The sequence below is a fragment of the Protobothrops mucrosquamatus genome, unplaced genomic scaffold (genome assembly GCF_001527695.2).
Source record: "Protobothrops mucrosquamatus isolate PMUCROS unplaced genomic scaffold, P.Mucros_1.0 scaffold_156, whole genome shotgun sequence".
Lineage (NCBI taxonomy): Eukaryota > Metazoa > Chordata > Lepidosauria > Squamata > Viperidae > Protobothrops > Protobothrops mucrosquamatus.
The window spans coordinates 781,679-805,428 of record NW_015386232.1 but is presented as its reverse complement, the minus strand read 5'-3'; the positions used below and the strand labels follow the sequence as shown (position 1 = coordinate 805,428).

The following is a 23,750-nucleotide window of genomic DNA, read 5'->3' as shown; positions in this document are numbered from 1 at the left end:
AAACCAATCCCTTCACCCCAGCACTCGGTGGGAGTGGCAGCTGCGATGACGAGGGGCAGTTAGCCTGTTGCCTGGGCTACCTTCCTTGCCGGGACCCAGTCTGGGGCGGAGAGCCTACAGCTCACCACCAGCACCTGCTCCACAGCTTAGGGGAGTGGGTTGGAAACCCCCACCGAGGGAGTCCAGTGAGGGATGTACCCAGACTGCGGGGCATGGGTCCAGTGGCCTCAATCAGCGCTGGCACCCAGGCCACCTCCACTGCTGAGGGTGATTTTCGATGGGAACCCAGAAAAGCTGACATTTTCCTAAATCAAGTCTGGACACCCCCCCTAGATTGGCATGGAGATGATTTACCCTGACGATGTGGCTCAGGTGGATGTCATCATGGCTAACCTCGAAGGGGAGGCAGCAGAAAGGCTCACCACCCTCCACGACAAAGTGCCTCTGAGCTGGTGGATCCAGACGCTTTCTGCTACAGCCTCAGAGCCCGATTTGGGGACCCCGCACAGACCCAGGGGGCAGAGTTGGAAGTCCGGAGGGACAAGACTATAGTTGAATACATTCAAGACTTCAGGCGGATCGCGGGGAGGCTGAGGAACTGGCTGGATCAGCTCCTGACCCAGTATTTTTGAGAGGGGCTGAACTGCGACCTGTTCCATCTGTGTCTAGCCCAAGGGATCCCAAATTGGTTTGGTGACTGGTACCAGCTAGTTACCATCGTGGAGCTGGACCTGGCGGTGTACAAGGGCAGTGGGAGTGTCAGCCCACGCCCAAAGGTCCAGGAGAAATGTGCCTTCGGGAGGAAGCAATTGGCGGCAGCAACCTCAACACCTGCAAAGCTGGCCGAGCATGTGCTTATCGTGTGTTTCCGCTACGGCCAGGAAGGCCACCGAGCTGCAATGTGCCCAATGCCGATGCCCCAAATGGTTCCTGTGACCCCGATTCCTTCGAAGCCGAAGAAGCCACCCAAGGAGGGGAAAAAGAAGTCACGGGCTGCAATGCAGATAATAGAGAACTCCCCTTCCGAAAAGGAACCGCTGATGGTCCTTTATGAAGCGAGAACGAGGGAGAAGATGACCCTTGAGGTTAGCGTGGGCATCAAGGCATCCCGCTCAGGGGCAAGGGGAGTGGTTAAAGCCCTCGTGGACTCAGGTTGCTCTCTTTGCTTAATTAGTCAAGCGGTAGTGCAAAAGTTGGGGTTGCACATGAGGAAGCTTAAAATACCCAGGAAGTTCAAACAGGTTGATGGCTCATTGATAGAGGGCAAGGCTGCTTCCCATCTGACTGAGCCAGTGCAACTGAAACTAGGGGAGCACCAGGAGACCATTTGCTTCCTGGGCTCCCCAAAGATGGCATAGGACATGATCCTGGGCCTACCGTGGCTAGCCAAATGGGGACCCTGAATCTACTGGGAGAGAGCCGTGAGCTAGATCACGGGGGAACCAGCCCAAGAAGGTGGGGGTGAAGAGAACTCCTGAGCACAGCAAGGGAGCGTTAGAGGAAGGAGGGACTGTAATCTATCCTGAGGGAGTACCGAGACCTCCTGGAAGCGTTCAGTGAGGAGTGTGACATCCTGCCCCCCCATTGCCCCACGGACTGTGCCATAGAGATCCTGCCAAGGTAAAACTCCCCAAGCCAAAGATGTATTCCATGATTCCAAAGGAGATGAAGGAGCTGAGGGAGTACATTGACAAGAATTTAGCAAGGGGGTTTAGTCAAGCCGTGAAATCTCGAGTCGCGGCCCCAGTACGCTAAAGAAAAGACGGGTCGCTTAGATCAGTGGTGGTGAACCTGTGGCACGTGTGCCAGAGGTGGCACTCAGAGCCCTCTCTGTAGGCACACACGCCGCGGCCACTAGTTGCTCACGCAAGTCCATTAGGCCACCGCCCAGAGCTACAGGCCTGCCCAGCATGAAGGAGGCGAAGTGGTCAGCTAGGAAGCCCCGCGTAAAGATGGTAGAGCACGCCCAGAGCCAGCAGGCAAAAGGCCACTCTGACTGGGGAAAGCCGGATCCCCATCAGCATCATGGCCACCCAGGCCCAGCAGAGATTGGGGGGGAGGCACGCAATCCTAGCTGGCACTGGGGGGGCATGGCGCCGATGGGGATCCGGCTTTCCCTGCTTGGGGTGGCCTTTAGTTTGCTGGGTGTGGGCGTGCTCTACCACCTGTATTCGAGCTTGCTAGCTGGCCACTTTGCCTCCTTTGTGCTGGGCGGCGCTGCTGTTCTGGGTGGTGGCAGCAGCCTAATGGACCTGCGCGAGCTGTTGATGGCGGCTGCCTGAGGCAGGGCCAAGGTGTGTTGGGTGCGCGAAAGGTACAGGCTCCACGCGTGGGCCAAGGGCAAGATCTGCGAGGGGGCCTAGATGACCAGCAGCAACCTGCTCTCCAACCGCAAGCAAAAACAGATGGGACGGAGTAGGTGCGTCTGGTGGTCTGCATCATGTGCCTCGCCCCTTCCCTACTCTGCCTGCTGCTGGAGGGCTGGCCCAGTATTGGCAGCAGGCTGTGGAGCCCCAGAATGCACTGCTCAAGGGACCGGCAGGCTGTGGCTGCTATTGGCCCCTGACTTGCTGGCCTTTGTGTGTGGAGACCAATGTTGTCAGGCAGCAGCCGCTCCGGCCCCTGCCTCACCTTACCTTGCCCCGCAGCAATGGCACCCCGCTCTGCTCCGCCTCACCCCACAGGACAAGCCTCCTGCCCACCGCCCCACCCGCCAGAGACCCCCTGGATCTCCCCCAATCCTGCCTGGCCCCCACAGGCGTCCCACCACAAGCAACATCGAGATGGCCACGCTCACCCTAGCCACGCCCACGCACCCCGACGGCACCACAATGCTGATGCGGCCCTGGCACTTTGTGATAAATAAGTGGGTTTTAGGTTGCAGTTTGGGCACTTGGCCTCTAAAAGGTTTGCCATCACTGGCTTAGATTATGTGTGGATTTTCGAGGAATTAACAGCGTGCATGGAAAACATGTACCCCCTCCCTCATGAAGGACACGCTAGGCCACTTAGCCAAGGGGAAGAAATTCACAAAACTAGACCTGAAGGAGGCATACTATCAAGTGAGAATTAAAGAAGGTGATGAGTGGAAAACAGTTTTCAATTGTCCCCTGAGGAGTTACCAGATTAAAGTAATGCCATTTGGACTACAGGGGCTCCCCGCAGTATTCATGAAATTCATAAACGAGGTGCTACATGAGCATCTTTACAAGGGGGTCTTAGTGTATCTTAACAATATCCACATTTAGATTGCTTGTGCGGCAAGTTCTAAAAAAGCTATTGGACACTAAGCTGTATGCCAAGCTGTCTAAATACGAATTTCATAAATCTAAAGTGGACTATTTGGGCTACCGCGTGTTGTGCGATGGAATAGAGATGGACCCGGGGAAGGTGAAATACATCTTGGAGTGGCAAGCCCCTTGCACCCGCAAGCAGCTGCAAAGTTTTCTGGGGTTTGCAAACTTCTACAGGCAATTCATCCCCTCTTTTGCCAAGATTGCCCTGCCTGAGCTGTTAAAGATTGGAAAGGGGGGAAAGAAGCCCCAGCCGAATCAGCCTTTGAACTGGACAATGGAATGCCAATCGGTGTTCGAGAAATTGAAGGGGCTGTTCGTCACCGAGCTTGTGTTAAAACACCCAAACCCTGAAGAACCTTTTGTGATCCAGGCGGATGCCAGCGATGTGGCCGTGGGAGCTGTCCTCCTCCAACGGAATGACAAGGGGGATTTACAGCGGTGCACGTACACATCCCGCAAATTGAATGAAATAGAACAGAGATGGGCAGTGTGGGAGAAAGAGGCTTTTGCGGTAAGATGGCTGTTGCTGACTTGGAGACAGTTCCTGGAAGGAAGTAAAGACCCCTTTGAAGTTTGGACTGATCACAAAAACTTAGAGGCTTTGAAAACCCACTGCAAGCCTTCCCCTAAACAAGTCAGATGGGCGTAGTACTTGAAAAGATTTGATTTTGAGCTGAAGTACATCCTGGGGGTGAGGACTTCCTAGCTTATGCCCTGTCTCATATGCCTCAGTACAAAAGCACCCGGCAGGAGGTGGTGAGTTCGGTCGTCCCTGATAGACAGCAAGCAGCACAAGCGACTAGGCGGAAAGAGAGAGAGAGAGAGAAGCTCACCCCCCCCCAATACGTTTGCCCAGCAGCTGAAGAAAGAGTTGCCGACTCACCCATGGTTCATGGCTCACCAGGCAGAATTGACTATGAGGGATGAGTTAGCGTGGAAGGAGGACAAGCTGTATGTTCCTGACCACCTGTGGTTGCAAGTTTTGCAACGCAGCCATGATGCCAAGCAGGCAGGCATTTTAGCTTCCTGAAAACTCTACACCTTGCTAACCATCAATTCTGGTGGCCAAAGATGAAGGACATTGAAAACTATGTGGGAGATGTGCGGTCTGTGCTGCCAGCAAAAGACTGCCAGGGAAGAATCCAGGGCTATTACAATGGGTAGCCGACCCAACCAGACCTTGGGAGGAGATAGCAATGGACTTTATCGTAGAGTTGCTAGAAAGTGGGGGGAGCACCGTGATTTGGACTGTGATAGATTTGTTCTCGAAGCAAACCCATTTCATCGCCTGTGCCGGTCTCCCCTCATCCCAGAAGCTAGTGAAGGTGTTCTTGCAACACATCTACTGACTGCACAGAGCACCCAAGAAATTATTTCAGATCGGGGGGTCTGATTCATTGCCAAATTCTGGAGGGAGTTTGTGAGAATGATTGGATCATTCCAGGGGCGCTCTTCTGCTTTCCATCTGAGTACTAATGGATCTGTGGAATGCACCAATGCTATAGTGGAGCTGTATCTGCGTTGCTATGTCAACTACCAGTAAACGAATTGGGCAGAGTTGCTGCCATTTGCAGAAGTGGCATAGAACAATGCAGTGCACAGTAGCACTGGTTTCACTCCATTTAAGCTGGCCACAGGGATGGAGCTTGTGCCAATGCCAGAATGCCCCCAAGAGCCCCCATCTTCGAGCACCCTAAGCTATTTGATGACTTCGTTCCAACGAGTTTGGAGCGACGCAAAGAAGGCTCTAGTTAAGGCAGCTGAAAGTCAGAAAAAGCAGGCAGATAAGAAACAGGCTCCTCAGGAAGCGTTCCATGTAGGGGATAAAGTGTATCTGTCTACAAAATATCTGAAACTTCCCCATAGTGAAAGCTATTAATCCAGTGACAGTTGAACTGAAGTTGACAAGGTGGTTGGGAAAAGTGCATCCTGTATTCCATTGCAGTTTGCTAAGGCCATACAGGAATTCACGCTGAGACCAGTCGGGAAGGCAGCACCAGCCCTGATAATGGTGGAGAGGGAAACACATTATGAAGTTAAGCGACTCCTGGACTCCAGAATCCACAAGGGGAAACTGCAGTATTTAATTCAATGGGAGAGTTACCCAGTGTCAGAATCTAGATGGGTTAAAGCACAGCACGTAAGCGCAGATTGTTTGGTAAAGCGATTCCACGCAAAGTACCCCAGAAGCCGGGGCCGGTGCGAGCAAAAGATTAGCAAGTTTTGATCTGTATTCTTTTGTTTTCTAGGTTCCCTTTCCTTTCTAGGGGGGAAACCTGTCAAGCTATGAGCCCTACTGCTTTTAGAACCACTGCATTCTTCTAGCTTACCAACAAAGTGGGGAGGGAGACGAGGAGAGCTTTGGATCCATAGGTGTTCTTATCATCGTGAGAAAGCTGGAGCTGTGGAAGAGTTCTTTTGGTGAACCAAAGTTTCTTCTCATACAGTGAGGGAAAAATTATTTATGCTGATTTTGCTGACAGAGAAATTGTCAGTCTATAATTTTAATGGTAGGTTTATTTTAACAGAGACAGAATAAGAGCAAAATAATCCAGAAAAACACATTTCAAAAAAGTTATACATTAATTTGCATTTTAATGAGTGAAAGAAGTATTTGACCCCTTCGCAAAACATGACTTAGTACTTGGTGGCAAAACCCTTGTTGGCAATCACAGAGGTTAGATGTTTCTTGTAGTTGGCCTCCAGGTTTGCACACATCTAAGGAGGGATTTTGTTCCATTCCACTTTGCAGATCCTCTCCAAGTCATTATGTTTTCAAGGCTGATGTTTGGCAGCTCGAACTTTCAGCTCCCTCCATAGATTTTCTGTGGGATTAAGGTCTGGAGACTGGCTAGGCCACTTCAGGACTTTAATGTGCTTCTTCTTGAGCCACTCCTCTGTTGCCTTGGCTGTGTGTTGTAGGTCATTGTCATGCTGGAATACTCATCCACGACCCATTTTCAATGTCCTGGCTGAGGGAAGGATGTTCTCACCCAAGATTTGACAGTACATGCCCCCGTCCATCATCCCTTTGATCCGGTGAGGTTGTCCTGTCCCCTTAGCAGAAAAACACCCCCAAAGCATAATGTTTCCACCTCCATGTTTGACAGGTGGGGATGGTGTTCTTGGGGTCATAGGCAGCATTCCTCCTCCTCCAAACACGGCAAGTTGAGTTGATGTCAAAGAACTCAATTTTGGTCTCATCTGACCACAACACTTTCACCCAGTTCTCCTCTGAATTGTTCAGATGTTCATTGGCAAACTTCAGACGGGCCTGTACATGTGCTTTCTTGAGCAAGGGGACCTTGCGGGCGCTGCAGGATTTCAGTCCTTCACGGCGTAGTGTGTTACCAATTGTTTTCTTGGTGACTATGGTCCCAGCTGCCTTGAGATCATTGACAAGATTCTTCTGTGCAGTTCTGGGCTGATTCCTCACCGTTCTCATGACCATTGAAACTCCACGAGGTGAGATCTTGCATGGAGCCCCAAACCGAGGGAGATTGACAGTTATTTTGTGTTTCTTCCATTTGCGAATAATTGCACCAACTGTTGTCACCTTCTCACCAAGCTGCTTGGTGATAGTCTTGTAGCCCATTCAGCCTTGTGTAGGTCTACAATCTTGTCCCTGACATCCTTGGACAGCTCTTTGGTCTTGGCCATGGTGGAGAGTTTGGGATCTGATTGATTGATTGCTTCTGTGGACAGGTGTCTTTTATACAGGTAACAAGCTGAGATTAGTAGTACTCCCTTTAAGAGACTGCTCCTAATCTCAGCTTGTTACCTGTATAAAAGACACCTGGGAGCCAGAAATCTTGCTGATTGATAGGAGATCAAATACTTATTTCACTCATTAAAACGCAAATCAATTTATACCTTTTTTAAAATGCGTTTTTCTGGATTTATTTTTTTTTGTCATTCTGTCTCTCATTGTTAAAATAAACCTACCATTCAAATTATAGACTGATCATTTCTTTGTCAGTAGGCAAACATACAAAATCAGCAGAGGATCAAATAATGTTTTCCCTCACTGTAACAATTAAAGAGATGTATTGGGCAATGTGACTTGAACTGTCAGAGAGGAGAGGAGAATATTCATTCTTTTAATTGCTTCTTTCCCGCTTTTTCTTCAGAGCTAGCTTTCACTTTGAACCTACCTAAATGATTCTGCTCAATAAAGATTACATTAGACGTGGACAGGAGCGCAGCAAGAAGGGAAGCAAAAAGGGAACTGAAAAGGAAAAAACTGAGAGCTTTCCTAGTGGGGTGTTTTAAGAAATTTTTAGGGGGTACAGGGAAGGCCAAGGGGGGCATGGGGGATGCCTCTCTGAGGCCAAGGCGAGGCCTGTCTGAGGGACGCGGCATTAGAACGGTGAGGGAGGTGGTTGGGGGGTTAAGGGAGGGTGGTGTGATCAGTACGGTCAGTGGGAGGGGCAGATATGGCGGGAGCAGAGGACCATATCGGGTTTGGGGAGCACGCACACGCTGTTTACAAGCTTGTGGGTGCTCCGGTCCTCAGGGCTCCACTCGGTCTCCAGGGNTCAATTGAACTCAGTTGGGTCTACGAGTGGATATTTATATTTATAGGATTGTACTGTAAAAGAAGCTAGTTCACAAAGATTCTATGTTGATTTATTCATTCCATATATTATTGTTAAAGTGGCTTTTGCAGACAAACAAACTTGAGGTATATTAGCTTATTTGTAGTTTTAAATCTCTTGAAAGGCAATACAGCAGGATGTCTTTGACCACATATATTTGTTTTTTGCCCTTTGACAATGTTTATAGGGCCTTCTTTTTGCCCTGGTTTGGAGATAGTTGTTCAAATTGTTCCTTTTCAACCGGCTTTACACGAGAGTGGTTATGCAGATGTTATTGAACTTGAGCTCCCATCAGCCTTAACCACCATGGTCTAAAGTGAGGGATGATGGGAATCAAACCACATCTGAAGAGCCATATATTGCTAACACCTAATCTATAGCAACCAGCAAATTCTATCTTTAGCCATGCAGAGAAATAAATAAAAGAACTTGGATGATTTTCACTAGTCTCTTTTCAAACTCAGCTTCTTTAAGACACCTTTTGCTCTTTAAGGCAAATAGCTGTGGAGGTAGGGAATAGACTTTAAAAAATGGGATAATATAATTTTTAAAAATTATATCATCATAGTTCTGATCGTATTTATACCCATCCCCCTCCTTTTTTGTTCCATTCAGTCATCTCCATGTCTTGGAGACTGCCTAGACAAGTCCCTGAAGTTTTCTGGGTAATGTTTTCAGAAGTGCCTCCTTCCTAGGGCTGAGGGGAAAGTGACAAATATATCCCACATACCTTATTCCTACTATCTTACTCCTACTATTTTCCACACAACAACAACCCTATGAAGTGAGTTGGGCTGAGAAAAAGTGTCTGGCCCAAGGTCATCCAGCTGGCTTTGTACCTAAGGTGGGACTAGAACTCACAATCTCCCAATTTGTAGCTTGATGTCTTAACCATTACACCAAACTGGTTCTCATTTAACCCTATTAATATAGTACAGGGGTTTTCATACTTGGCCCTTTTATGACTTCTCGGAATTGAAGTCCACAAGTCATAAAAGGGCCAGGTTTGAAGACCCCTGATATAGTATAACTGCTCTAAAGTTAAAAATAGTGGAAATCCTGTTCGCTTATCATCTCTGACTATTGGGCCTTTTCTATGTTCTGAGTAACTCTACGGTTTAAATATATTTCCCATGTGTGGAGCCAAGGTCAGTCTCCCCCCCAACCCTTTTAAAGAGGCTATGTTGTCCTTGATTTGAAAAATCAAGAACAAAATTTCTGTCATGGTGGCCTCAGAGTGGAACACTTCAGGTCAAACACAGATATGGTGTGTTGGGTCATATAATATTTACCTTTCTTTGATTCAGGACATATTGGGTGATTTCTAATTTCCTATTCTCAATTTAGGTTACTAGTTCTTGTAATGTATATTCTTCATTCAGTCATCTTTACTGAACTTCTCTTAACCGGAATAAGGTAACAGCAGGTGAAAATAAGATTAGGGCAAGAGAAGCCTACATTTAGCAGAATTACAGAAAATTGGAAAAAGGAAAGGCTTGGCTCAAGAGGCTAAGGTAACCCTAAGCTAAACTTGATTTTTCCTGAGGTTTCGGTTGGGATTTGTCTTTTCACACTGCTAGCTGTCAGAAAAATATTAATCTGTATTCTATCTCCCCAAACTGAAGAAAACAATATAGTGAACAGAGAATAAAAAGTCTTTGCAAAACATTGTTTTCAGCTTGGAAGTCTTTTTTCTTCCTGTCCTCTCTCAAGCCAAGGTTTATTACCTCCTTTGTGGTCTGCCTGAACCTAGAAGACGTGCATGCATCACAAAAGTATAGCTCTGATGTCTATGCTCGTTAAGGTACAGATGCTATCAGGACACTAATGAAGGAGTTATGCATGGTGAAATGAATCTGTGGAAGCTAGACTAAGACCACCATTACTATGGATTGCTAGACTGTGTTGCATCTCCATTGCAGGATTTAACTTAAAGAACTGTAGATCTGAAGGGAACGTGTTCAACCAGAATGTTTTTGTGTGTGTGTGAGAAATGAGGCATGTTCTGGGTTAAAACATCAAGATCTTTGTGATCTTCTGAAGTTGTGCATTCTGTACTAGGCTTTACATCATCTCCGGCAACTTGTTTCACATATTTTTTTTTCTCCTTCTCCTTTCTGCCTCTCATTTATTCTTCAGACCATTGGCCCTCTATCATTATTTTTTCCCATCTTCCATTTCCATTAGGAAATATGTGACATTTCTAGAGGTCTCCAGATTCTGCAGCTGTCTTTCCAAATCTGACCTCTTCCAGGTATCTTCCCAGCCAGTCGGATAATTTAGGGAATCTGCTGACAAAGCTATTCTTTCTTGAGACTCCACCCACCACCACAAACCACACTTGTATGTTATTCTTCCCCTCCTAAAGTCTATGATCAGATTGCATTTCAAAATTAACTGGAATAACTCGGATTGATTTGCAAGGCTAGGTTTATTCACCCTTACACTGTAAGAATACGCAATACCAGTTTGCTTCATTACCTTGTTTGTTTGCTGCTTGTCCCTGAAGTTCTTCTGAGTTTATTTGAAATTTTTGTTACTCATGGTACTGTTGTCTTCATTTGATAGCAATAAAGATCTGATGTTTTCTGAATGCTAGTTTTAACAGAACAGATACTTAACCTCTTTCAAAAGATAATGTATCTCATTACCTAGACAAATGCACTGCAGCATGTAAACAGCTATTTATCTTAATTGGTGGTAATGCAGAAAGCAGGAAGGTTAACTATAACATTGCAAGCACACTGTGATGTTTGCAGGCTGCAGGGATTGAGCTGCTGGTGCCAGCAACATGCCACTGAAATTTTAGAATAACAGTCTTCCTGTCCATATAATAGATGTGGTGTTGCATACTAAGCATTTCAGCCTTCTGAACCAATCTTCAGACCTCCATGTGTTGTGAAATTAAATTAAATTGATTGTAATAGCGAGGTAATTCATAATTAAACAGAATCCAAGTTAAATAACTAGAGCAGCAATGTCTTCTCTCAGATTTTTTTCTATCCTATACACATACCAATATTAAAACAATGTTGTGGTAGGCACATCATCACACTGAGCTGTACACACTGTCAACACTTCATATATGTGGCCCTACAGATGTTGCTCAACTATAACTCTATCTTGACCCGCTCCAGTCGGGCTTCAGGCCGGGATACAGCACGGAAACGGCATTGGTCACATTGGTGAATGATCTCTGGAGGGCCCGGGACAGGGGTTATTCCTCTGTCCTAGTTCTTTTGGACCTCTCAGCGGCTTTTGATACTGTGAACCACGGTATCATGCTGCGGCGTCTGGTGGGACTGGGAGTGGGAGGCACCGTTATACGTTGGTTCTCCTCCTTCCTCACCGACCGCACGCAGTCTGTATTGGCAGGGGGACAGAGGTTGACCCCAAGGCCCCTAACTTGTGGGGTGCCACAAGGGTCGGTCCTCTCCCCCTTATTGTTCAATATTTATGTGAAGCCGCTGGGGGAGATCATCCGTGGCTTTGGGGTGGATTTCCATCAGTACGCTGATGATACTCAGCTGTACATCTCCACCCCAGGCCACCCCAATGNTGCGCACAGTTACCCATGCTCTTGTCACCTCCCGCCTGGACTACTGCAATGCTCTCTACATGGGGCTCCCCTTGAGGAGCACTCGGAGGCTCCAGTTAGTCCAGAATGCAGCCGCGCGGGCGGTGATGGGAGTGACTCGTCGCTCCCATGTAACGCCGCTGCTGCGCGAGCTGCACTGGCTGCCTGTGGCCTTCCGGGTACGCTTCAAGGTGTTGATTATCATCTTTAAAGCGCGCCATGGCATCGGACCTGGTTACCTCCGAGATCGCCTTCTGCCACAGATTACCTCTCACCGGCCGATACGCTCCCACAGAGAGGGTCTCCTCAGGGTGCCGTCAACCAGACAGTGTCGGCTGGCGACCCCCAGGGGGAGAGCCTTCTCTGTTGGAGCCCCCACCCTCTGGAACGAACTACCCCCAGAGATCCGGGTGATTCCGGATCTTCCCTCCTTCCGCCGCGCCCTCAAGACATGGCTATTTCAGCTGGCAGGACTGGCCTAAGGGGATTTTAAATTTGGTTTTTAAATAACTTTTTAAAAAAGGAAGAAAAGGCCCATATTAATATTTCTTTTTAACTATATTTTAAATTTTGTATATTGTATTGATTTGTTTTTTAAACTGGCTGTAAGCCGCCCTGAGTCCACCAGGAGAAGGGCGGGGTATAAATGTAATAAATAAATAAATAAAAACTTAATGGCTCTGGTTTTTTTCTTAGTTGGGCTTTTCACCTGGAGGTTGACAGACAGCTTTTATTCCAAAATATCATGGACTTTGATTTTATAGTTTCTGGTAAAGATATACAAACTATTTCACTTTTAAATGTATGGCAAATGGATTTTTACAAAATATCATATTTTAAAGGTGGAATTGCTCATTATAGGGCAAAGCAGATAGAAGTGCTATTTCAAACTTTTGGGAAGTATTTCAAACTGGAAGGACAGCAGGCCAAAATGTTTCCAGAACATTTGAAATAGTTACTTTGTACTTAAAACAGGACTTTGTACTCAGAGCAGGTGTTCTGTGAAACTTTGCACTCAAAATACAATAAAACATTTTGTATATCCCGTCCCTATCTTCATCTGGATAATGAAATTATAATAAGGAGATATATGGCCCTAGCCTCTGGAATAATATCCCATCAGAGATGAGATCCACCCCCACACTCCTGGCCTTCCAGAAGAGCCTAAAACTTGGTTCTGTTGCTTGGCCTGCTACATTGAGGGTGGCTAATGGAGTAGAGAAGATTCTCATCCCCAGGTTGTCCATTATTGTGGTTCTTAACTTTTAATATTTTATTCTAATTTTGTTTTTAGCATCTTTTAATTTTTATTATATTATAAGCCACCTAGAATCAATGTATAGTCAGATGAGTGGCATAGAAATGTAATAAATAAATATGTCTTTAAAATGAGGGTTACTTGCACATACTTAATATAGAGAGAGAGCTACAGATTAAAAGTATTGCAGAATTTAGGCCTATTAATTTATCACCATACCAAATAGATTATAATGAATAAATTGATCAGACAAGAACACACAATTTTTTAAAAAAGCCTATACATTTGATATTTCTTTTGCTTAAATATGAATACTTAAAAATTCAAAATGACTTCTTACAAGCAAATATATTCATGCAATATACTATCAGTATTTTTAACTGTAGGTTTTTAAAATAATTTTTAAAAAGTAAACAATACATTTTAAAATTAATGTTACTTACTTTTAAATAAGTAGCAGCTTCTTGGATGGAAAGACCCTTCTTTACAGAATTTCCACATTCATGATCACCTGGGAAAAATACATTTTTATTTACTGTATTTTATATATATATATATATATATAATACACAGAGAGGGAGAGACAGAGAGAGAAAGAGGGGGGGAGGGAGGGAGGAAGGGAGAGAGAGAGAGAGAGCACTTTATATTACATATAGGTATGTAGGAACAAAATCTATCTTATAAAAATGAAAAATGGTATTCCATCTAATAGTGACAGAATGGGTAGGGCAATTTAGCAGAGCAAATTTAGGCTACATGTTGGAACTGATGAGAGAGTAATTGGGAAAATCATATTGCATATATCTATATCTGTTTACAAATTCTACCTGCAGTGCATAAAATCTGAATGTAGTTCTGTAATACTGTATTGTTCATAATCTATTAGGATATTAATATAAAAGCATGCTAATCTGGTTACAAAAGCAAAGGGAAACTTAATTCTCTCAAAATATCTAAGAGATGTACTTTTAACTATTCTAATTGAGTAATAAAACATGTTGTCAAGCCCCCAGCAATCATCCAAGATCAAAGAAGCAAAGGCTATCCAAATTTGTTTAAGGTGAAATTTCTTCAAATTATATGAAATGCTTCTTTCCAGATTTCTTTCCACTTGAGCTGTCCTAAAAGTGCTTTTTCAAAATGGATGATAGAGAATCTCCATAGACATTCCACTTGGGCTATGTTGCATTTATGAGATAACTGCAATCTGACTTGTATCTGCTATCTCAATTGTTTATGTATACTCTCTTTCATTCTTTTACCAATCTTCCACAATCTCTCACTCAAAAGCAGATAACTATAATCATTTTTCATCTACAGATTAGTCAATTACTATGATATAAATGTTTTCAGTTAATTAAAAAAACAAGGTAACACATTTTTTTAAAAAATGGGATTCATGTCTGTAGAACCAGCAACTTCAAAAAAAAATACTGAAAAAAGTATTTTTTCTTTAAAAAGAAAAATAAATAATAAACTAAATAATATATAAATAAACTAAATAATAATAAATGAACTAAATAGGGGCTGTTGTTTTAATCTCTGGGCTTCATAAATAGGTTGCAAATGTTTCGTCTCCATTCAGGGGGACATCTTCAGTGCAGTTTGAATTGTGTTCGGTTTGTTTGGAATGTTGCTTCTGGTATTTCAGTTGAAGCAGCTCTCTCGCTATCAGTGGTTGGTAGGCAGAGTCAGTGTCAATGTGTCTGTTCACTGGTTGGTGGAGAACCAGGCCTCGAGGAATTCTCTTTCTCTCCTTGACTTTGCTTGGGTTATAATTGTGGTCCCGGTTAGATCGAACTTGTGTTCTTCCGAGTCCTCGTGAACAGACATGAGGGACAATGGGTCGTATCTTTTGATAGCCAGGGAGTGCACATGCAATCTGGTAAATAGCTTTTTTCCTGTTTGGCCCACATAGTTCTTTTCACAGTAGTTGCACTGGACTTGGTATATGATGCCTGATCTTTGATTTCTTTCTGTTGGCTCCTTAGGTTTTGATAGCGTCCATCTGAGAGTTGCAACTGGTTTGAAGGCTACTGTGAGGTCATGTTGGCGTAGTAGTCTTGCTGTTATCTCTGAAATGTTCTGTATGTAAGGAATTGTGATTCGTTTGGTTGTTGCTGTTCCTGTTGTAGTTGTGTTGTTTGGGGCGTTTGTGTTGTTTGTGTCTAGGGATCGCCAGATGAAGTTTCGTGGATATCCGTTTCTCTCAAAGACTCTGTATAAGTGTTTCTGTTCTGCTGATCTGGCTTCTGTGGTGTTGCAATGGGATTCTGCTCTTCTGAAAAGTGTTTTGACACAGCTTTGTTTATAGCATTTGGGGTGGTTGCTGTGGAAGTTGAGGATTTGGTCTGTGGGTGTTGTCTTTCTGTATACAGATGTTAGAAATTGGTGGTTCTGGTTACAAGGATGTCCAGGAATGGCAGTTCATTGTTGTTCTCGGTTTCTATCATGAATCGGATGTCTGTGAAGATGTTGTTTGAACACAATTCAAACCGCACTGAAGATGTCCCCTCGAACAGACATGAAACATTTGCAACCTAATTACCAAGCCCAGAGATCAAACCAATAGCCCAGCTATCAACCCGAGCTACTAGTATTTAAACAAATATCATAAACTAAATAATATTACATTCACAAGGTAAGTTGCTCTTCCTCAAAATCAGTGGTATTAAGTCTTTAAAAGGACTGATAAGTGGTTGTAATAAAGAGAGTGCTTTACTAAGGACTGAGCTTTCTATAGTCGTCTCCATCCAACATGTACACCTTATTCTTTAATTTAATTTTCATTTAAATTATATTTTCACAATATAATTAACAAAAATGTGTCTTGTATTACATCAAAAATCTAGTAAGAAATTTGACTTTTGAAGATAGTATAACAAAAAATGGAGCTGGAGATCACTGCAAAGAATGAATTGCTGGCAAACTGATGGGCTCTTTGAACCTCTGCAGACAAAGAGAGGACCGACAAAGAGAGGATGGGAAATCAGCACAAGTACTCCAGACTCCAGTTGCTCCTCATGAGGAGACAATAAGACAGTGGGTTCTGAGCTCTGGGAGAGGAGAGAATAGCCATCTTACTCAAACTGCAGTCAGTGACTTTAAAATGACACTGAGTTCATATACTTTCTTTTCTAATAACATACAGATATTGCTTATAATTACTTTTCAGCTATTAGAAAACTTTAGACTGACAAGTCTAACCACCAAACCTGCCTTCAATCTTATATGAAAACGTTAACTACATATGGTAGTAAGAACTTAGAAAATGTGAAATAAACAGCAAAAAGTCAATTAAGACTAATGTTAAAAAGTTATATATGGATTAAGGGCCCACATAAGTTTGAAATTAAGATTTTGGAATTAAATATAAAGAATCCTTCCCATGGGAAAATCAGCTTGTTTTGAATTTATTCTAAGGCATAAAAGAAATAAACATTTTTTTTAAAAATGAACACTAGAAAAAAAGATTTTAATTAAAGGAGAAAAATACATAAATATAATTAAAAGCTACAGAATGATACAAAATATGGAAACAATGAAAATATTAAAAGATACTTTTGAAAAAATAGGATTAGAAGTTAATATCAATAAATAGTGTGATTAGGTCCAAAAATGTTTTGGAAGAAAAGGAACAAGTTTATCTGTCAAGACTGAGACAGTGTTGACATTGAATGTGGTTCTACAAGTGACGAGCTACAAGAATAACAAGGAAAAAGATGTTTAATTCGATATACAAAAGAAATTGGTTGATGCTTTAAAAATCAAAAGAGAATTACAAATAATAAATCTGGATAATTCTTTTATATTGGATTTATGAAAGGTTTGTTAAAGCTTGAATTAATCTCGTGAGAAGTGGTAAAAAAGAAATCAAGTTCTATGACATTACTTGAATGGACTAAATATTAAGATTGTTAGAAGTAAAAGAAAGTAATACTAAGTTGGTTTATTTGATCAAGATTAAAATAGATATATTGTTATTTCTGGCAACCCTAATGGACTTTTGCTGATCCCAGGTCTGAAATGTGATGGGAGATAGGATGAAGAGATCATTAGTTATCAATTAAGAGGAAGTAAAGTTATTAAAATTGTTTATACTTTTTTCTATTCTTTTCTGCTTTGACTTTTTACTTTCTATTCTTTCTTTAGCTTGTATTGTTACTATTGCAATTATTTTTAATAAAATTATTTTTAAAAGGTAAGAAATTCATATTTTTTAGTCTCATATTTTGTTCCTGAAAGTATCAAAATACTTTACATTTGAATGCTTTTAATTAAATTATGTATTAATTTTAAAGACTTACCTGCCATTTGAGCCAACTTTTCATGAAGTCTATATAAACAGTTCATGAGAATTGGTTTGTCTACCTAGAAAATTAAAAAAATGAATTAACATGTTTTGTTCTGAAATCATTCATAATTCTATGACTATTTATATCCAAAAATGGTATTTTTCAACTAGGATTTTTATAGCATATGATGGGTGAGCAATTCACCCAGGCCTTTAATGATGTGTGAGAATTCTCGCTAAGTAAAACTTGCCATCTTTTATTTTTATCTTTTATTGATTTTAATTTCTTTGCTGTGAGACACCCAGAATAAAAGCAGCAGACTGCTAAAGAGATGTACCTTAATTTCTGAAATTTCTGAAATTTTCATAAATTCCATATAAAATGACTTAAGTGATGTTCTGATGTGCATTCTCTGTTATCAGAGAGACATATCAACTTCTGTAGGCTTCTTCACAATCACTAATAATTTCAAAAAATATAAATCCCTTATAAGTGATATATCATACAACCAGCAAAATTTGTAGGGTAAATTTACTTAATTTTAAAGTCAATAATCCATGTAATTTAAATAAGAGTTGTAATAAAGCTTACCAAAGTTATTAATTCATACTTACTTTTGGTTCCCCAATGGTTGGATTATTATCTATAAATGAAAAACAATTGATATACTAAATATGCCAATTATTGTAATTATATTACAGAAGTATTCAACTAGCTCCTAAATGCATCATCACATTTTGCAGCAGAATGACAGAATTCAGAACAGGTCGATGTCTCAATGATATCCAGCATCTCTGTAGTATATCTTGGTAATCTCCATTATGTAGTCCTTATTTAAATAACAAAATATGTATTGCTAGTAAATAAAAGTTCTCATACAAGTCAAAAATTTTAAAAGCATGCAAAATATAACCACATATAGAGTTGCACAGATATAATTCTCAAGGACAATACAAATTCTCACTCTTGATGTCTAAATTAATAAATTAGTAACAGTCGTATTTGATTATTCTAATGTAGACAAATTTAGAAAGTGAACATAAAATGCAATTATCAGATATTATAACAAGTTAGGCTTCTTCTGTTGAGCTTTGTATGCAAGTTGTCTATTTGGCAAAATCATAATGTCTACAATTTGAACTAAAAATGTTAAACTATTAACATACATTTAAAATCACCTTAAAAACATACTTGACTGCTGGTGATTTCATAAACACACCTGTTCTATTTTCTTGGCAACAGCACTGTTATTGCCTTCTTCCAAAATATTTTTGTTTTCTCAGTCTAGCCTACAGTTAAACATCTTATTTAGTAATAATTTATTATGCACTTTTACCAAGACTCAGTACATATCAAAAAGAGAACACAATAATTATGTTTCCCAATTAAATTATTTATATCAGCTAATCAATAAAACCAACACTTTCAACAAAAACAAGTGAAACACCACCACACATATTTTAAAAATGTCCTATAATACTCCATCACACAAAATAAACATTTATTTGAAAACTACCAATTGTCATGATAAAACAATGAAATAACCAAGCCTCACATTACTAGCCAAATAAAAAATATTTACAGCATTTATAAAGGCCACCAGATACTTATTGTATCAAAGGAAAGAAGTCAACTTAGTATTAATGGGGCAAGTTCCTGAAATCCTGGAGTCCGTGATCTTGGAAAGGGGAAAAGAAAACGTTGCCCAATAAAATATAAAATAAAGCAGGATTATAGGGAGAAGTGCAATTAAAGTCTTGTCCCAGTGTCTGAATGGGAAGGAACAGGCTCAGATTAAATCCCTGCCACACTGACTTAGCTCTCCCAATGCTCACAGTCTTTCATCTCTGGTCCTGAACTATTCTAGAATTGGGACTCTATTTGACGAACTTCCTGGACTCTAGGAAGGCCTTGTAAAGGTACATCTTTTCTATCAATTATGCTCATTCCGGCACTAAGGGCTTCCTCATGGTCACTCATGTATTGATCAACTCATTGTTGGGTTACTGCAATATCCTATAAGTGGGACTGCCTTTGAAAACCACTCAAAAGAGACAAACAGTAAAAATATTGCAGCATTAGCAGTCCCACTGCAGATAGCCCTCGCTTACTATAACAGTAGTAACAGGGACATTACAACCAGTCCTTGAACTTGCAGCTGTTGCAGCATCCTATGGTCATGTGTTCACCTTTTGCAACTTTCACAGCTGGTTTCTGACAAAGTCAATGAGAAAGCCAGTGGGAAGTCACAAGTTGTAGTCACAAGACATCACACTTAATGACCACGGTGATTTGCTTAACAATCGCTGATGGAGTTGATGTATGTCAGCCATGGTCAAGTGACTTTTCACTTTACAACCCTGTCACTTAGTGATTGAATTGCTGCTCCCAAATGTCGTCAATAAATGAAGACTATTTATATGTCAATACCACTGCTATATGCATTACAGTGGTTACCATTTGACTTCAGGATGCTGGTTATAATGTATAAAGCTTTACACGGCAGAGGGCTGAGCTACTGAATGACTTACTATGGCTCACAGCACTACCCATCCTATATATCCTATAGATTGGCCTGTTTTGGGTCCCATCACTGACGAAATGTCATCTATTGGAATCCAGGAAAAGGCCTTCCCTGATGCTGCACCTACTCCTTAAAATAACATCTCTCTGGAGATTAGCATACTGCTCACATTACCTAACTGCAAATGTCTATTTAAAAAAAAGCATGACTTTTCCTCTAGGCCTTGGGGATGCAGGAATAGACAACTTGAGGGGGTTAAGAATATGTATGTTCAGTTGAATGGTTTTGTTCAGTTGAATGGTTATTCTTTCAATGTCAGCTGATTATTAAGAGCTCAATTAAAAGAAACTGGGCAATCCAGGAGTTTTGGAGACAAATTGAGGACACAGCAAAGGATGAGAAAGAGTTGAAAGACAACAATCTCTATATTTTCCATATTTAACTGGAGGCAATAAGAAAGAGCACCAAGCTGAAATAGTCCATCATGGTTGACCATAATGGAACAGCATTACAGTCTCACTGTAATGACTGAAAATCCTCACTGTAATGACTGAAAATCCTTATCATGAATCAGGACAATCAAAACAAGAGTATAAAAAATAACTGAAATAGCAACCAAGATTGATATTTGGAATGTCCGATTTAATCCTCCATCCAGTACTGCAAAAAATAAAAATGGGAAGACAAAAGCAAACTAATCAAGTGCTTAGCCAATTGTTTCCAAGGAACTAGGCATCAATATCTGATGCTTAAGTGAATGAAATCCAAAAGGAGTAGGGCCATTGTAAGGTGTTTGCTCTCAGCCACCAGAACTTCATTAAGAACTTGAAAAACCGCTTTCAGTTAAATGACTTGCTCCAACTCATGACTAACATGACAGAAGAAGGCCACTGGAAGATAAATAAGAAATCAATTGTGAAGGGCAACTACCTTAAGAGCTCTGGATAAAATGGGGGAAGAGCACAATTAAGTTATAGAGGGATCCAGGAACATTTATTTCAAGAAATCATGAAAAAGAATGAGATTAAAATAGTCTGGGAAACTGCCAATGGATAAAGAACAATTCACCAGACAGGAAGATAATATAAGAAAAGAGATAAGAAGATAAGAGAAAGGAAAGGGGAGAAAGGAGGTGGTGATATGGGGATATCTCATTTTGAAACAGAAACAAATTCAAATGCAGACCAAAGAAAAGAAGTGCAACAGAGGAGATCTCATGGAGGAAAGTAATAAATATCCATTACTGCATTAGACATTTTTTTCATGTTCTCAATTGACACAATGGAACTAGAAGACAGATTCAATTACAGTTCTAAAATCTCATTTATTAAGCCAAATACTTTGGACAGACAATTCTAGATTAAGAGAAGATATATGTAATAATTTAAAATGAGTGCATATAGCAATGCAAAATCCAAATATAATTTCATCTCTGTAAATAATTATGCACCTGAAGACTCAAACAGTAAATTAAGAACTGTGGTTTAAACTTTTAAGTCATCTTTCTACTATGCTAATCATAAATTTTAAAAAATGAAGCAATATGTTTCCCTTATCAGGAAGCAACATTTAAAAATTTGAAATAATAAAACAAAGCACATGAAAAAACAACAAAGGTAAACTAATATTTTCAAAACCAAGAATTATACCATTAATACTCAATTGTAAGAATTCACTTGAGAATGCTACTTTGTCTTGAGTTGGGAAAAGGAAAAGGCTGCATAAAGTTCCTTTTTTGCGCAGATATACTGAAGTCAACCGTGCTTTATCAAAAACATATTAGTACTGCTTTAAGTTAACTAGTTCATTTTGCTCAAGAAGTTCAATTGTTAAAACCCCTTAAAGTAAAATCAAACATAGGCTTGTTTTAAAAAATTGTCTCTCCTCAACTTCCAGAACTCCATGCAATGAAATCACTAGTCATCAAAATTGATGTGAAAATGCACTTCAAAGGATATAGTCAGAGGAATAAGTGCTAAACTTATTAGCTTCTAGATCATTTAATGCAGGCATGTCAAGCTGCAGGCCAGTGGGCCCGATGCATCACTACAAAACCACACCCACGTGTGATGTCTGGAGTTTGACATGCCTGATTTAATGCATTACAAACTACTACATAAGGAGTACAAGGAGTTGTGTATTTTGATTATACAGCTGCAATGTAAACATGTATACTATATAATTCTTTCATACATTTATAAATTAAAATATTTCATTTGAAAATCTTATAAATAAAACAGCTTTCTAAATGACATTAACCAATATCATATTTTGAGTGTCAAACACAATCCAAAGATGTAGCCAAATAAATTAACTTACAAGCAGCCCTTCATCAACATTAAATATATATATACTTTAAAAGTCAACATCAGTATAATATATAACTTGAGCACAATAAGGCTTCCCAATTAAAATTTAGCACTTATTTACTCAAATGTCACATTGCTCTTCATCCTAATACTTACTCTCAATTCTCATATTCTCAGCTACTCCAGAACCTCTCATTCTCAGGTAAGTGAATCCCAACACCAGAAAGAACAAACATGCAGCAGTCAAGAGGAACATCGACAAATAATGAGCACTGAAAGTTCCTGTGGTGGATATTTCTTCTCTCTTAAACTGCTGCAACAGATCCTCTTCAGGTTCCGAAAGCTTTGGGTTGTAAGAATTTTTCAAATATGTATGATTGGAACCTGTGTGATTGGAGTGATTAATTCTAGTGGATGCTGAGGTGGTAGCACCTGAAGCCAGACTGCTGGTAGCATTGTAAATGCTTGGTTCAATATTATAGCCACCAATTGCATCAGAGAGAATATGATTGTTGGCTGGTTTCTTGCTACTGCTTAAGGAGTCAGTTATTTTGCTATGGTCTATATCAGGTAACAGTGGCTGCAATAACAGCTGAGTGGTTTTCTTGGAAGAACTGCCGCGGTAACGGGGAGCAATTGGATTCGAGTCCAGATAATCGCCATCTCCTCCGGCTGTTAGTGTTTCTTTCTCCTCCTTATCCTCTCGCCTGTCCGCTCTTTCGGCGTTTTTACTACCGCCGGCAGCCCTGACATTCCCCGCAAAGCTACTGCCAACCGCAGAGCCTTGCCCTTGACCCGCCTCCAGCAAGCAGTCGCCGGCTGCAATACCTTTGCGAGCGGAGAAGGGGCTGACCGATTTACAAAGATTCTTCCTGCAGACATAGTGGCGAGTAAAGGATTCCTCTGTTAGCCCCAGCTGGGTAGCGACCTCGTCTTCTTCCTCCGAGTCCGAATACTTTCCCTTCATATTTGCGCTGCCGGAGGCGAGCAGCCTGTTCCCGTTCACTGCTCGGGTCTTGCATCGCTCCCGCCTGGGCTCTGTCTCCTCTTTCTCTTTCTGGGCGTCTTCTTCATCGCCGGTCGCTCTCCCGCCCTCCGTCTGCTTCCAAGCCTCTGCCGGGACCGTAGCCCGTCTAGTCGTCGCTCCCCACCAGGCATTGGGCTTCCTGCGGGCCGGCGACTCTGCTAAGGCACTATGATTGAGGCAGGCGGCGCCAAACGCGCCTGCAGGCCTCGGGTCCCGACGTGAGGTTGAACCCCGTTCTCTCTGGCTGGCAGCGGCGCCAGCCTGTCCCCTGGGACTGGCCTCCACATCCGATTCGTCAGAACTGAAGCCCAGCAGGACTTTGCCACCGCTTCCACCGAAGGGAGTTGCGCGGGCCCGGACGCCACCCCCGCCAATTACTCCGGACAAAGACAAGAGTTCGGGGCTGCCCAACCGAGCTCCCAAGCCGTTGTCGCCGCCTGCACCCGGTGTATTGTTATTACTGTTCCGGGTCTTGTTGGCTACAGCGCTGTGGGCCCCGGACGTCCGCTCTTCCTCTCGCAATTTCTTTAGCTTTTTAATGTAGACTGGCCTGGTGCTTTCCGTCACCGGTCCCGGCGAGAAACCGAATCGCTTCAGTTCAGAGAAAAGCTCCTCATCGGTGAGCTGCGCGGCAGTGGCCGCCGCCATTTTCCTTCTCCAACACTCGCCGTGGCCGCTTCCTACCCACGCGCCGAGCTCCTGTCCCCGCCCAGGGGATATAGTCTTAACCGTTCCCTGAATAGAATTCTGGCTCCGCGACTGCAGTTGGCAATTACCTCCATGTTGGGGGCCGCAAATGCATAAGAAGAATGTATTAGAAATGTGGATTGCCCATTTTACAGGATTCAAAACTTTCTCCTTCCCCT

General features: G+C 42.1%; 1 protein-coding gene across 1 annotated transcript in view; it reads right to left on the bottom strand.

Moving 5' to 3' along the window:
- LEMD3 (LEM domain containing 3) overlaps positions 1-23,542 on the bottom strand; it is a 46,262-nt gene extending 22,720 nt beyond the window's left edge. Inside the window, exons 1-4 of the mRNA XM_015820867.1 lie at positions 22,014-23,542; positions 17,639-17,667; positions 17,037-17,100; positions 13,173-13,240 (exon numbers count right to left, since the gene is read on the bottom strand). Coding sequence (XP_015676353.1) covers positions 13,173-13,240; positions 17,037-17,100; positions 17,639-17,667; positions 22,014-23,532 — 1,680 coding nt within the window. The 5' untranslated portion in view covers positions 23,533-23,542. The remainder of the gene's footprint in view (positions 1-13,172; positions 13,241-17,036; positions 17,101-17,638; positions 17,668-22,013) is intronic.
- Between the last annotated feature and the right edge of the window lie 208 nt (positions 23,543-23,750).